Consider the following 16719-nt stretch of genomic DNA (forward strand, 5'->3'; position numbering starts at 1 on the left):
TGACAGCAGATAAAAGCTGCAGACAAAGCAAAAAGAATAAATGGTTTTATCCTGACCAAAAAGACCGCATCTACACTAACAGTAAGATGAATGCAAATTTCAGGTTTTTTAGCAAAATAACTATTATTTCGAATAAAATGACAGTTGCTCATGCACAAGCACACCTACCTTACATGCTCAATCAGACACTCGTGCATTGATAACCATTCCTTCCCCAGGACAGGGAAAAGGAGTAGGAACAGAGGTTAGTACTAGGCTAAAATCATTTACAAGCAGAGACGACCGAGTCCTCACTCTCAGTGATAGAGGTTCTCCAATATTACCAACCCCAAGAATTCAAAACCGTAACTCAGGTTTTAATTTCTTATTTTATTTAAGCAAAACACATTATTTTGGGCATATCCAGTCTGATTTGTAACATTTAAATATTTGCTTCTTATTGTCTTTTCTCTGGATTCATAAAAGCCAGAAACTTACCTTTTTTTTAAATTTAATTTTAGCTTTTCACACTGCAATCGCAGAATAGTTCGGGGTGGAAGGGACCTTCAAAGGTCATCTAGTCCAACCCTCCTGCCATGACTAGGGACATCCTGAACTAGATCAGACTGAGTTTTTGCAATGACTCCAAACAGTAGACAACAAGGGAAAAAAAAGAAGTCAAATACTGTGAGACTTAGAGAAAAATAATTAAGAGTTGGCAACACTGTCCCCTTGTGATTAGAAGTTACCTGCTGACCTTGGACTAGAATTTCATCAAAGCAGCAAAATCACAAAAATCCAGGATGGAGGTTCAGGCTACCCAACCATCCCTGAAAGATAACTACACTGAAAAGAAAGGATAAACTGTCCCAGAAAAAAAGGGGAAAGGAAGGAGTCTAGACAGCCATGCAAATATAGAAGAGTTAAGAGAGTTTTGCAAGCATTCACAGCATACACACTGGTTGGAGAATTTGAGAAAAACGAGAGTTTGAGGACATCCTGGGAAGCTCCCAACTTACATGTGCTCATTGAGACTGCTCCCCTTCCCCCCTTTCTCTGATAATTTCAGTTTAATATCCTATTATGAAAGCAAATGTTATAAAGGGCATATTAAAAAGAGTGTAATTGTCATTTACACTTTTAAGTGTACAGGGCAATCTTTTCTAACTCCAGAAACATCAGAAACAGAGGTGATTCTCTATAACAATGACAGAATACAACTGAAAGTAGCTGAAGTATTAGTCAAATGTTAAGAACGTGACACCCACTCACTTCTAAATGACACTGGTATTGAAAATGGCTTATTCTTCCAGTGCAATTTAAAAATGCTTCCTTGGGTAAAAAGTTAATTCCAAAATAACTGATAAACTAATTTGCAGTCTATCTGGAATTGTAATAATGTGACTAATTCAGGTTTATCCTTAAAGAATCTAAAGCTTCTCTGTAACACTGCCACTGTGTATCGTGCTCCTTAAGTCTTCAAGCAGTCATACAACTCACTAGGAATTACAATTTAAATTAATCTGAATTTGAGTTCTCAGTGCCTTAGGAAGTGTACGTGTAACATATACACCACCAACAGCTGGCTCAAAACCATAATCTGAAATTTATTTGAGCCATGAATAATAATTTATTTATTAAAGCCTGACAGAAAAAGCAGGAAAGAGCCTGAGTAAGAGTAAGCCTGATACACGCACTACTTGAATCTGCTGCCTTTCCACTGTTACATCAAAGTTAAAGCATCTTGCAAATATAAAAATTGTGTATTTATCTATCTCTATACATACATGCAACTGTATATATAGCAAGCAGCAGATCAAAGTTTGTACAGTTTTTGGTTACAGGCTAAAATATCAAGGTTAAAACTCAGCTTTCATTCAAAAGGTATTATAAAATGTGCCTAGAAGAAAGCTGTCACTGAAAATTAATGAGACTGCTTGCTCTGGTTAGTGACTCTGAAAATATCTCCCAAAGTTAAATTCCCCATAAACACAAAGGGAGTTCACCTATGTGACAACTAAATTAAAATATTAATATGTAACAGATCAGTTTCACGTTTTGACACAGAAGTACTTGACAATTTAATGGATTTATCCTAGATAAAGGAAATCTACATTCGTCAAGATAGAAGCCATTAGTCATTACTTGCCAAAAAGCTACAAGAGGAAAATGAATACAGACAAATAAACAACAGTAAATATCTGTCAAATAGCATGTTACAGTACTACTTATTTCAAAGCTCCTTTGGTTTCAAACATCAAAGCTTTCATTTTGCAATTAACTCACATGAAGTAGAAGCACAGCTGCAAGGAAAGACTGTCCCTGGCAATAGCCAATGTCTTCATCATAAACAGAGTATGCCTAGAAAAAATAGAAGTCAATATATATTTAAAATACACACAGGCATTATCAAAATGTGTTATAATCAATGAACTATTCAGAATATGTAATACTATGCAGGCTAAAATAATAAAGAGAGTGAAACTGTAACCAGCTTTGCTTTGGCTTTCAGGGAATTTGAGGAAACACAGGTCACCCCCAATCTTCCATAGCTGCCATATATGTAAATATGTTTATATTTTTAACAGCATGAAAGGAGTTGGATGCAATTTCCTTCCACCTAAATCAAGGATAATTCTGCCGAGTTGTGTAACGATACAGCTTTAATGATATAAGAAATACGAACTAAAATCCATGTGAGTTTGTATTGTGGGGAGCATGCCTGTTTGGTTTTGGAAAAACAAGTTCTGACATCATGAAAGTATAGGACCTGAGGTTGTCAGATAACCACCAAGAACTACTCTAGCCTGCAAATTTTAACAGAAACTGTTTTTCCATGTCCTTGTTATGTTGAAGAAAGAACAAGATTCATTTTCCTACAGTAGGACTGACATAATTCTATTTTTTTTTTTAATTCTTAAAAAAAAAAAAAGAAAAAGAAAAACCAAACCTAAATTAACCAACCTTTCCTTCCCCCTTTTCTGAGACATGAAGACAGATACTGTTTTGAACGAGATGTCAGAGGATGTTAAGAATTTGAGGAAACTTGAATAAGTATAAGCAGCAGGACTGACATCCTGAGAGAATAAGCAATGGACTAGTGTTACAGCCAGGGAAAACAAAAGGACACGGGCAGAGTTATATGGAAGAACAAGCAATATGAACCAGAAAATCTACCCTGCCCTCACAGCACCTCCAAGACTATTTACAGATAAGAACTGGAACACCGCGCTTATATTCTTTTTTAAAGTCTCGAATAAAATCAAGATTGCAAATTCACTGAAAGAAAGCACAGAGAGACTGTGAATAAACAATGTCAGGTATGCTGGGGAGCCAAACCCACCTGGCTATCGTATGATATTGAAAAACTGGCTAAGCTTCCTCTTCAAAAATTAAGAATTGGGACTCTAAAAGAGATGCAATTCCTTTCCAGCCAACAGAATTAACATACTTGCAAATAATTTCTGCCAGAAATGTTTTGAATTATTGAAACCACCTTTCTCTTTTAATGTGACATGAAAAAAATAAAACATTCATACAGAATTCTGCAATGATTCCCAAAAATGAGATTTCTGTAAAGAATATAATCTAGGTATTCCTTGAAAACTGTTTATAAACAAGTCATCCATACATGTCCTAATACATTTGTAGCTTTGTGAAAACTAACTATGGCTTACAGGTCTTTGTCATTTTCCATATTCTTCACCATTCTTTTGAATCAGATGGGATTAGGGAGAATCTGATTGAAAATAATCCCAAATCCATTGCTCAGTTTTAATAGTCCAGGAAATACAAAATGACTAATCCCATAAATTACTGAAAAAGAAATAATAAAAATTGAAAGAACCATTACAGCTCGGTTCAGGTTGGGGGCCTCCAATGTAAGAAGGATATGGACCTGTTGGAGCAAAGTGCAGAGGAGGGCCATGAAGATAATCAGAGAGCTGGAGCACATTTCCTATGGAGACAAGCTGAGAGAGTTGAGGTTGTTCATTCTGGAGAAGAGAACGATCTGGGGAGACCTTAAAGCAGTCTTCTAAGTACCTAAAGGGGGCCTACAAGAAAGCTGGAGAGGGACTTATTACAAGCACATGTAGTGACAGGATAAGGGGGAATGGCTTTAAACTGAAAGAAGGCAGAATCAGCTTAGATATTGGGAAAAAAATTCTTCACTGTGAGTGTGGTGAGACACTGGCACACGTTGCCCAGAGAAGCTGTGGCTGCCCTATCCCTGGCAGTGTTTAAGACCAAACTGAATGGGGCTTTGAGCAACCTGGTCTAGTGGAAGTTGTCCCTGCCTGTGGCAAAGGGATCGGAACTAGATGATCTTTAAAGTCCCTTACAACACAACCTATGATTCTATGATTCTAGTCTACTTACTAGTTTAAACCAGCTCTAGCTACAAAAATAAAATATAAAAAGTAAATCCAGAAATGTACATTAGCAGATACAAAACTTTGAATTGAAAAAAAGAAAAAAAGGGGTGCACTCCTGGAAAAAGTTAATTTAAAATTAATCTTTAGCTACTAAGCCCTGAAATAACAGAAAATACTTTCAACACTTAAATCAATATTGCATATGGCCAATTAGAACCATCCACTGGTTAATTATTATCATCATGAGTCTTTACCTCCTTGTTCCCAAAATCTATTACTTTATGGATGCCTAGCATTTTATTTCTACAGCATTCCTGAAAAATGTATTACTCTGGCTTTTGAAAGGAGAGCTCTACTGGAAAAAGATATGCAGCATTATAAGTAATGAATTTGACTTATGATTTCTTCATGATATATAACAACACTTTTACTTTACATACAAAAAAATAATAATAATCCAGGCTAAAAAATGTATAGTAAATTATGAAAACGTGAGAAACATTATTAGCACAGTAACTTAACAATTTGCTGAAAACTGCAATAAATTAACCCAAACAAGTTTCAAAATAACTATTGAGAAAACAACACACTGGAACAAACTGCCTCAAAAAATACAGAAAGTTATCAGAAATAAGATGATACTCCTTTTGAGATTGTGAAAGATGTCAAAACAATGGCAGAAGAGGGAAAATTATGAGCGTGCAAGAAAATCCTCACTCTGCATGTTAAATACAAAATTATGAAGGAAGACCAAGAACTGTTCTCATAATCAATTTCCTAAACACATTAAACCTAGTAATCAATCTGTTTGAAACACATCCAGAGCAGGAAGACAAAGCCTCTACTAGGAAAATACATGATCAAGGTAGAAAAGTTGTATTTAAACTATAGCAGAAAATCCATGTGAACTTTCTTTGTGTCTCTTTTATTACAGAAGAATCACAGGGGTTGTTATCCTGCTCAGACCATTTTTAAGACGGGATGTGTTCAACGATCTGTGAGTATCAGAAGAGGTGTTTAATTAAAAGTAATAAAAATACTAAAAATTTATTAAGAACAGCAGTGTTCACCCCAAAAGGCGGGGGGGGGGGGGGGGAAGGGGGCTTCTGGAAGTAAACAGGTAAATCATTCAAGATGAATAACTTGAAATATTTGTAAAAAGAGGTGATCCACAGAACTACAAGTCAGTACGTACTTGGTAATACTTTTTTTTCCTTAAAAAAAACATTCAAATTGATTAGTGCACACAGATATACATAGAATAAATCAAGAGAAAAATGTTCAGTAAAACGATGGCATTGCTAAGAAATCTTTGAAGCAATCAAAAACCATGGAAAAAAAAATATTAACTGCTCGATCTGCTTGCTCTTCAAAATTATTTTCCACTAGGTCCTTCCCCAAAATCTGATCTTCACAAGCAGCTGTTATCAGATATTTGGATACTACTTCAGTTCTGCATGAGAATTAGATCAAACAGAAAGATTCTGTTGTTAAGTCAAAGCATTGTAATCCTGGCAACTAAAGATTTTATATTTTAATGAAGTCTCTAAAATCTACATGATTTCATTGTATTTGCCCAAAGCAAAGAAATTTCTGAGGCTCTATGCATATTACATTTCTAATTATACTTTTTTAGTTTTAAGTAACCTCTGGGACAATATTTCTGAAATACGATGTCATTAACCAAAAAAGCCTCAAAACTAAGCATGTTGCCTACAGATACCACCATAATATATTATTAACAAAAGATCTAAGATTAATTATTTAACATTCATCCTTTTAAGGGACTTTGTCTTTCCACATGAAATACCAAAAAAAAAAAAAAAAAAAAAAAAGAAGCAAAATCCCAAATCCCTTATTTCCACTGCAGTCACTGTAACTTTGTAATTTCAAGAGAATGGGATTTTCCTCATGACAACCTGTGACAATGTTGCAGTGGTTTAAGTTATTATTTTCTTAAGCTCTTAGAGAATTTTCAATCACAATTCTCTAGTTAATTGAGATTTTAAATATTCTCTGTCTCATAAATGGGACTTAATGAAGATTCTGACTTGAAGCCTGATTTCATTCATTTTAACTAAGTGAGCATCTCACAGAATAAAACATCTATGTAATGTTTATCTGTCTTTTGAAGAGAAGAACTACTATGCAGTTATTTGTACAACATCATTAGAAAGTGAATAATAATGAGTCTCTTCAAATAAAGCTGATGATAGAGAATCGCCTGCTGGGAAAGTGCATGAAGAATCCAGAAATGCACAGAAATTCTTCTTTAAAGTAATTAATGAAGGAAAATCTCCAAGATCAGAATCTTCTGTAGACAGAAAAATTCCAAGTAGCAACTAAAGACAAATGGAAAGTTTGCTGATTTGAATTTAGAACCTCGCATTTTTGTTTTCTGCAACTACTGTGTATGAGTCCCAGCAGCTTTAAAAAAGGAAGAGAATATGTTTGAAATTCCAGACTGAAATCTTCTTCCTGATTTTGCATCCTCATAAGCATGAAAATTATTGCTTTTACTTATGGAAAATTCTAATGTACTTAAAACAACAAAATGCAAAACACTAACTAGCAAATAAAAGCTTACAATCACATTGTCCATTTTCCTTAATCGTAGTGACCCAATGACACTGGAAACTAAACAACTACAACAGAAAACAAAGAGAGCTCATAAAAAAAAATTCTGTAGTGTCTGCCTCATACAAAGGTCTTACACTCCCTGAGCTTACATTCCTCCACATACACTTTGCAGCAATGCAGAGGGAAGAGCAGAGGCTCTACAGATCTCCACCTCTCATCTGCAATAACAGTATCTCTCTTGTCAGTAATGTTTCCTGGCACAGGAAATGCTCCCTTCTTTGCAACAGGCACAGTGGCACAATACTTGTTAACAGCCATAGGAGAGACCCAGCATCTGTGTCCCAGGAAAAAGGAAAATGTAACAGAAGTTGAATGCAAGGTTTTTATGAGTGGAGAATTACAAGCCTGATTTGCTCTTATTACTAATTTTTGTGTCGCTATCAAAATGAGAGGTACGATCTTGGGAATCTACTCAATGTTTGTTAGAGGCATACATCGGCGCAGAAGTCCGTTTTACTACAGTTAAAAGACACGGTGTCTGAAAAACAGACTATCTCAGGAAAACATTCATATTTGATGCAGACTTCTTACCGAACAAGATATTTTATGACACACTTGGTTGCTGAATAATTTTAGTGATTGTATAATTTAAAACTCTGTAACTCAATTTATTATAAGGCTAACAGCCTGTAAGTAATACTATTCCTAAGACTGCAGCATTTAGGATCTATCACATTATACAAGGAATTTCTCTGTTAACCGAAAACTCTATTTTTATAAATTACTCACAATTAGTATCAGAGGCACGTGTATGCTATACAATATGCCTCCTCCACAGCTAGAAGGGCCGAGAGAATTAAGAAATCTTCGCATTTATTCAGGCAGGCTTCTGAACATACTAAAGCCTTTACTCTCTTGCCAGCATTCAAGATTCACAATCCTGACCTTTTCACTAGTAAACTCTCAGCAGAAACACCATATGGAAGAACAGTACTACTGCGTCCTCGCTGAGCACAGATGCACAAAGAAGGAACCTTATTAATATGTAAATGAAGGAAGGCAATGTAACCTGAAAAATCCTTTGCATGAAACAAGACAATAATATTTACTAAAATTACTCTTCAATGCAGGGGAAAGAAAATAACTTAAAAAACAAACAAAAAAAATTAATTCTTAACTGATTCCATTTGTGCTTCCATGTTTATTGTAAAATTGGCAAATACACTCCTGTAGGAAAGAAGATCTGCTCTCTGACAATTAAACCAACTTCGACAAATACAGAAACTTCTCATTTGTAAACCTGAGGAGATACTAAGGATTGAAAAATATGAAAGAACTCGTGCATGCTGAGAAGAAGTGATTATCTGAAAAAAAGATGCAATGAAATTGAAATGAAAATGTAAGTAAAATAATGAAAGTTAGACAAACAGCTTAAAGGACAGCGCTAAGTAGCAGTTCTAACGTGCTGAAGGATGAGCCAAAGAATAAGCCATCATTTGCAGCTTATCCTGGTACAGAAGACGCTGGTCACAGAAAAGGGATTCAAAGACATTTTCACATTCAGCATATACAGCAAAGAAAGCAGAAAAAAAGCCCCAAACCCCAAAGCAATAACAGATTGGAGCCCATTCAGTATTAGCTTTGCTAGGAAAAACTGTTATTCCTTCTACTAATACGGGTATCAACAAACAGTCACACATTGGAACGGTGACCAAAATAGGGTGCTTCTTTTCACAGTAAACCAGTTATCATACTGATCCTGTACATAAAACCTAAAGGAAAGTATGACTGGTAGTAGGAAAAACCTACAAATTTTATCAACCAAGAAGGTAAGAACTCAGTAACAAAATATGTCATAATACAAATGACTCATATCCATTTAGAATCATAGAATCATAGAATCGTTAGGGTTGGAAAGGACCTTAAGATCACCTAGTTTCAATCCCCCTGCCATGGGCAGGGACACCTAACGCTAAACCATATCACCCAAGGCCTTGTCCAACCCGGCCTTGAACACTCCCAGGGATGGAGCATTCACAGCCTCCCTGGGCAACCCATTCCAGTGCCTCACCACCCTAACAGGAAAGAATTTCCTTCTTATATCCAACCTAAACTTCCCGTCTAAGTTTTAGCCCGTTACCCCTTGTCCTGTCACTACAGTCCCTAATGAAGTGTCCCTCTCCAGCATCCCTAGAGGCCCCCTTCAGATACTGGAAGGCTGCTATGAGATCTCCACGCAGCCTTCTCTTCTCCAGGCTGAACAGCCCCAACTTCCTCAGCCTGTCTTCATGCGGGAGGTGCTCCAGTCCCCTGATGATCCGTGTGGCCCTTCTCTGGACTTGTTCCAACAGTTCCATGTCCTTTTTATGTTGAGGACACCAGAACTGCACACAATACTCCAGGTGAGGTCTCACAAGAGCAGAGTAGAGGGGCAGGATCACCTCCTTCTACCTGCTGGTCACGCTCCTTTTAATGCAGCCCAGGATACGGTTGGCTTTCTGGGCTGCAAGTGCACACTGAAACTGCCCCATGTTCATTTTCTCATCAACCAACACCCCCAAGTCCTTCTCTGCAGGGCTGCTCTGAATCTCTTCTCTGCCCAACCTGTAGCTGTGCCTGCGATTGCTCCGACCCAGGTGTAGGACCTTGCACTTGTCATGGTTAAACTTCATGAGGTTGGCATCAGCCCAATGCTCACAAGCGTGTCCAGGTCCCTCTGGATGGCATTCCTTCCCTCCAGCATATCAACCGAACCACACAGCTTGGTGTCATCAGCAAACTTGCTGAGGGCGCACTCAATCCCACTGTCCATGTTAGCAATGAAGATGTTAAACAAGACCGGTCCCAACACCGATCCCTGAGGGACACCACTTTTTACTGGTCTCCAGCTGGACATTGACCCATTGACCACAACTCTTTGTGTGCAGCCATCCAGCCAGTTCTTTATCCACCAGGTGGTCCATCCATCAAATTGATGTCTCTCCAATTTAGAGACAAGGATGTCGTGTGGGACAGCACTGAACGCTTTGCACAAGTCCAGGTAGATGACATCAACTGCTCTACCCCTGTCCATCAGTTCTGTAGCCCCATCACAGAAGGCCACCAAATTGGTCAGGCAGGATTTCCCCTTAGTGAAGCCATGCTGGCTGTCACCAAGCACCTTGTTGATTTTCATGTGCCTTAGCATGCCTTCCAGGAGAACCTGCTCCAAGATTTAGCCAGGCACAGAGGTGAGACTGACTGGTCTGTAATTTACAATGCCTTTGTGTACTGTAAAACACTGACACCAACTTTGAAAAGTAATTCAAACATTTTTGGAAAAAAAGGGAAGCATTGTGACTATTTCTCCAGTTTGCCCAGTAAGAACACTGACCTACCTAACCTGACTGATTTCCCTGAAACATACTCCCTTTCTCCTATTAAAAGTCACAGTGGTTGTTTGTCAAATAGGAGTTACTTTAATCACAAAATTAGACAAAACACATCTCATGTCAAATTCTGCACTGCATTCACTCCAAACAGTTGAGAGGGCCAATTCTGCCAAACGCTTTGATTCCCTGGAGCATCAAGCTGTTAACTACATATGTATGCATGGAAGTAGGTCGAGAGTACTATTCTGTTACACACTGTAATGCAGCAAATGAGCTCTTTAAACAGAGCAAGAATTCACATAGTATTTAAACAGAAAGTTTGCAAGGAAAGAACTGTTTTCCAAAAGATGTTTTCTCTCTGCAAATCTAGCTTATGTGATGTCCTCAAATGAAATCTCCAATCTATAATCTAGAACTCTTTTCATTCCTTATCACCATTGTCAGCCTTAACTTTATTTTTAGATACCCTGTCACATAAATGTTCTGCAACTGAAAAATTTCCATCTTTCTGATTTCCTACTGTTCTGAAGAAGAGATTAAGAGATGGAACTAAAACTGACAGACCTGTTAAAATGAGGCAGTGAGCTTTTAATGGTTTTCCTTTTTATGTGACAGCTCAGATCATCCCTCGTTTCAGTGGGGAATGAAGAAAATGCTCTTCAGCTTTTTACCCTCCCACTTGAGGACAGACCTTTTCTAGCCTTATTCAATAATCCCATTCTTCAAATATCTTGCTTTAATATTAGAAGAAGGACAAGCCCACAGCAGCTCTGTTAAAAGTTCTTCTAGTAATATAAAGAAGCCACAATATTACTTTCAACAAAGATTATTTTCTTTCCCAATAGAATGATGAGTTTATAAGCAAATTGCTTAGCTTTTAACAGTATTTCTCTAAAACTCACCACATCAACCATAAATCGAGGTCCAGCCAGTCCCAGCTGGACATCATCTGCAGAACAGAGCCATACCCATTTAAGGAAACAGTGGAAGGATGAAGGAAAAGTTGCTGCCTATAAATCTACAGCGATCTCAATACTGGCAAGTAGGTAGAAGCTGTCAAGCTGTCAAGAATAAAATCAGTAAACTTATAAATAATGTAATGCTAAAGATTGGACATGGCTGTTCTAACAGGAAGATGTGCTTCCCAAATCCTTCTTTGAACCAATGAGCACAAAAAAAAAGTAAATCCTAAGCTCATCCCTGGCTGCTCTGGTAATTACCCTGTATTCCACCCAGGGTATCTGTCTTGCTTACACCCTCTGCAGGCTTCCTTTTTGTGTTTTGAGTTTGTTCAGGAGCTTGATGTTGATTCACACAGGCCTACTGGTGGTTTTGCCTGACCTCCTCTTTGGAAGTTGGGATGAAATGCTCTAGATCCTTCTAGAAAAGAAGGCAGTATCTGCAGCAACTTTCTCTGCAAGAGCCTTAGAGGGCAGAGAAGGCTGCCAAGCTTTGGAAGACAAGCAGAATTCTTCACTTTGACTACAGATAACCCAGGAAGGTCTGAGATCTCTGTCCCTCTGAAAATGCCTGCTAGACAGATACTTCCTTGAAGTTGCTTCTAGTTCAGATTAATTCTTCTTCTCTTTATTAGAAAAAATAGACAGATACCTGAAAAAGAGTTTTGTCTTTCCAAAGTATGTGCCCAAATTCTTTCATCATGCTCTACAGACTCCTTCCAGTGTAGACGTAATTGTCTTTAATTCTGGACACAGTAATCAAAAGCAGCTGAAGCAGCTGTAAAATACTGAGTTACTCAAGTCATTTTATTCCTACACAAGATTCACCTATCTATACATCCTTTAATATCTCATTATTTACCATTCCCTTTTTCTCTGTGTCATCAAGACATCTTTATCAGAAATTATTTTTCTGTTTTCTCCTAGGTGACTAAGCACAGTAGATCAAATGAACAAGTGATTTTCACGACACCTTGTCTGAGACACATTTCTTCAGTGCTTATGTTTCGTAAACTGATAGCTAGCCAGTTAATTCTTCAATGTGTACCTTGTTCATGCCCTGACTTGTCCAGCATGTATATATTTTTTGCATAGCAAACTATGTAATATACAGGATTTTGATAAAAATACCTTCACCAATGAAACCTGTATTTTATCTTATTTTTTTGCATTAGCTTTAAGAGCTATTTTCAGTAAACTCATAGGCATTCATTGTAACATGCTTCTCACATTTAATTCTTAATAAGTTGAATGCTATTCCATAATTTTTCACTTAACTGATCTCAAACTGCAAGCCCACAATTACTTGCATTGTCCTAGTTGTTCTTTTCAAAGATTTGCACAGGAACTGCTTTCTTGTAGCCTTCTAGAGCACTCCAAGGTTGGTAAGAAATCAATATAATTGGTTCAAAGCTCTCTGTGCTCCTTTATTTTTACTTTTTTTTTTTTTCCTAATGTGAATTACTCGTGACAGTGAACTTCAATGTATATAAACTATGTAGATATATTTCAGTCATCCAAATTACTGTTTTAATAGGAGTCTATATGATCACATAATTTATCTGGAGAACAGGAATATGTATCATTATACTCCAAAGACAGAACACTCTTTTCTACTTGTTATGACAACTCAATCATTTCTGTCTATTAATCAACTGGAGGTGGAAAGAGAGTAACAAGAAAAAGGAAGAGAAGTGGAAATGGCTTTGTTTAAGGCAATCATTTATACTACATGTAGAAATAAATGTAAAATGAAAACTGAATGCCAGAACCACAATAAAATCTGCAACTGATAGCCAGAGAACCACCTATCTTGTTGCAGTATTCTACCTTCTGCATTTCTCCTAAGCAATGAAAGTCTGTACAAGCTGGACCAATCTTTTCATTTATTACCTCAACTTCCCCATGTGCAAATTGGAAAAAAAAATAGAGTTTTCTTTGATCAGAGGTGATCGAGAGGTATGAGTGAAAATTTATGCACACACATTGCCTGTTGAATGGTCAGCTAGCCTGTTTTCCAAATAATTATTTAAAGACACTTGTGCTTAATCTCACAGCAGAGCTTCCTCTGAGGGTTTCTCTTCCTTTGGAAACCTCTCTGCCATCAAAGCAAATAAAGTTTTACTGCATCACTGAAGCAGTGATTACTACATTACACGGAAGCAGACCTCTGCTATCAACCTGCTCTTTAGTAAACCTTACCTGAGCCTAACTTTTCTCATATGCATCTTAGGAGATACAAAATGCAAGGTTATTAAAAATACTTCACGTTATCCAGTACTGCAGAGACACTGCACTCTCCACATGCTATCTAAATAAAGCTTTAAAATAGTATTGATTAGTGACTTAGATCAGAACATGGTTAGCAGGGCAAAATACAGTCATAGCAAAATATGGAACACACTTTAAAATTCAGAGTACTGACTGTACCTTACAGATTTTGTATAGAGATTCCTGACCATCTCCTTCTGTATCTTTGAAATAATCATGTGCTGGAAATGTACGATGAATATCTCGTGTAATGACACTCTCTTGAGCAGAATCCTGTTAGAAAAGAAAGAAAAATCCCAATGTATTAGCCCAGTAACAGTGTAATCAAACATAACAGAATATAAAATTCAATGTGCAGTCAACGTGGATAAATTAGATAACTGCTTTACTGACTCATCCTACAAAAATGCTTTGAGATGAAACTGAAAATCCTCCAGTCTCATATGCAGTAATAATTTGACAGTTTAACAAGAGCGACATGTCATGTTTTCTTGTCCTTTAGGCTTACAGTTTAACTTTAAAACTCATAGGAAATTGCTAGTTATCCAATTGCAGGTGCATTTTTACCATAGGACATATGCTTACTGTATCTCAGGGAATAAAAAAAAAAAATAAAAAAAAATTAGACTGTCTCTCTCCTGCAAGCTCAGAAGTATCAATTTAAAACGTATATCAGTCTGCCATAAAAAATGTGTTAATTACAAATCAGAACTATTACTTAGGAACATTCAATGTTCACCATTAACTGGTCTTCAAAAGAACAAAAAAGAGAGGAAGTACCAGAAAACATTATACTTTCAGATGAATCCCCTATATTTCCCTGCTACCATCTCAAATTCAATTATATTTTTACATTGACTAGCAACCAAGGACAAGTTCAGGTGCTTAAACACTGGTGTCAGATGCCATTTTAGAAGCCTGATGATTATCTTGCCTGGTAAGCAGCAGCTACGGCAGAAGGATACAAGTCTGCTGCAAAGGCTGCATCACGTCTGCAAAGCTCCATGCGGATGATCTTAATATACAAAGGCAGCTAAAATTACATCAAATACCCACATTTAGGCAACTGACGTATCATGTTCCCTAGACATACCTAGTGCTATAGACAAAGAAGCAATTGCTTACAATACTGCATAGCTTTAGTTAGAAAATAAAATATTACACAAAAGCTTTCAAATCCTCAGAGTGCAGTTTGTAATCCACGACTCTCTATAACAAAGCTTCTTTACACCTGCTGGAGTCAGCAGTTGGGAAACTCCCAAATTTAGCTGGTTTCCTAATGCCGTAAAGACTCTACAGTGAGCCTATGCCATAGAATCACAGAACAGTCTGGGCTGGAAGGGACCTTCAAAGGTCATCTGGTCCAACCCCCTGCAATGAGCAGGGACATGTTCAACCAGATCAGGTTGCCCAGAACCACATCCAGCTTGGCCTTGAATGTCCCCAGGGATGGCACATCCACCACCTCTCTGGGCAACCTGTGCCAGTATTTTACCACCCTCATCGTAAAAAATTTTTTCTCATACAGCAACACAGCTGCCTGCAGGGGCTTAGCCAGAAGTTCACAGCAATTACTAAGTACAGTTTCCTTTTGAGCCCATCCATAACAAATACACACAAAGACATTACCCTGGGTTATATCAGGCTACCCCAAAGATCAAAACCCATCATTATATTTCTCCACTCACTTTAATGGCAGCTACAAAATAGCTAAAGTCATAATGCACATAAACATTACTTCAATATGTTTTGTAACGGCATTCTACTGGGTATCTCAAGTAAAAAAAAAAAAAAATGGGGTGGTCTTTTTTTTATCAAACCTAGTTATCTTCTATTTTTTTTTTTATCAAATCTAGTTATCTTCTCATCTGTGTTCTCATTTCCTTCCATTTTTTCCACCATCCATGCTAAACTGTGGCTTCTTCTTTTCTCCCCATCCTCTCTGCACCTGGCACAATCTTCCAGTTTTGCACAAAGAAGTCTTCCTCTTTTTTCCCCTCACAAATCTCTCCCTAAAGTTCACAACTTCTCTGAATCTTTGCTATCATTAACTTATCCATTTACAGTGTCTTAATTTTCAGTGATCTCATCTGTTGCTTTCCTTTTGCTTCACAATAACATCTTCAGTACAACATCTTTAGAAAACAATTTGATCTGTATTTGCAACATACCAGGCATATTGTTCCGTACTACAAAAAGGAAAACCTACAAACAGAGGTGATGTTTTTATTATGCAACCAAAACTAACAGCAGTCTAAATCACATGCAACAAAACACAGAATAATAATAAAAAAATAATAAGAAGCAGTTCTCTAATTAGACTTCTTTAATGAACATTTTCATTTACATGGCTTGCAAACACAAGAGAGATTAAATAACTGCAGTCTTCCTCTCAGATTGATCTGACAACTTAGTTACACTGTGAAGAAATGCCTTAAACAGCATTTAAGATCTACTGGTATAGGGCAGTTACAGAGTTCATTATCAATATCTGTTACGTTAATTCTTCAGCACAAATTTGAAAAGACCCAGGCATTTTAAAGAGAGTTACAGGCAGACCACCACATCCAGCACACATATATCACTTTTCTGTCAAGGTGGGAGATTGTATTTGACTTCCCTGTACTTCCGTCTTTAATTGAGAGGCCAGTGTACAACTGAGCATACAGAAGTTGACAAAGCAGATGTCTGAGGTAGGACGAAAAATATGTGTAAATTATTAAATGCAAAGATGCAAAGATTAAATGCATTAAATGTGAATGAAATTAAATTTTATTATTAAATGCAAATTAACTTTTACTGAGTTAAAAGGAGCCTGAAGCAGAGTCTTCATTCAGTGTTAGTAACAACAGATGCTTTTAAAAAACTGAAGAAAAACAATTAAATGGACTCAAAATAATATTTAGCTGAAACACAGGAGAATTAACTCCTTCTCAAAAGACAACATCCACCCGAAATACAATAAACAAGAAATCAATCTAGAGTGAAAATCTATGCATAATTACTTCTTAAATATATTTTAAAAAATTGGCTATGTTTCTACCTTTTTCCAGATTGAGTTTGTTGATGGCACTGTTCTCAGGAGAACCACAGCAGATGAGTTTACAGTTATCCTAATTTAGGTTTTCAGAGGACTTTTGTTCTTCAGAAAGTCATGATTAGTTAATTTATTATGAAAAAAAG

At 36.9% G+C, this 16719-nt stretch overlaps 1 protein-coding gene across 4 annotated transcripts in view; it reads right to left on the reverse strand.

Moving 5' to 3' along the window:
- The window catches only part of RABGAP1L (RAB GTPase activating protein 1 like), a 221024-nt gene that overhangs the window by 94968 nt on the left and 109337 nt on the right, over positions 1-16719 (reverse strand). For all 4 annotated transcript variants that reach the window (XM_057427333.1, XM_057427332.1, XM_057427335.1 and 1 more), the window contains 2 exons: positions 13696-13809; positions 2266-2340 (listed from right to left, as the gene is read on the reverse strand). In XM_057427333.1, coding sequence (XP_057283316.1) covers positions 2266-2340; positions 13696-13809 — 189 coding nt within the window. The remainder of the gene's footprint in view (positions 1-2265; positions 2341-13695; positions 13810-16719) is intronic.

The sequence above is a fragment of the Pezoporus wallicus genome, unplaced genomic scaffold (genome assembly GCF_028554395.1).
Source record: "Pezoporus wallicus isolate ANWC-B61680 ecotype Strahan unplaced genomic scaffold, APGP_CSIRO_Pwel_v1 scaffold_7107, whole genome shotgun sequence".
Classification (NCBI taxonomy): Eukaryota; Metazoa; Chordata; class Aves; order Psittaciformes; family Psittacidae; genus Pezoporus; species Pezoporus wallicus.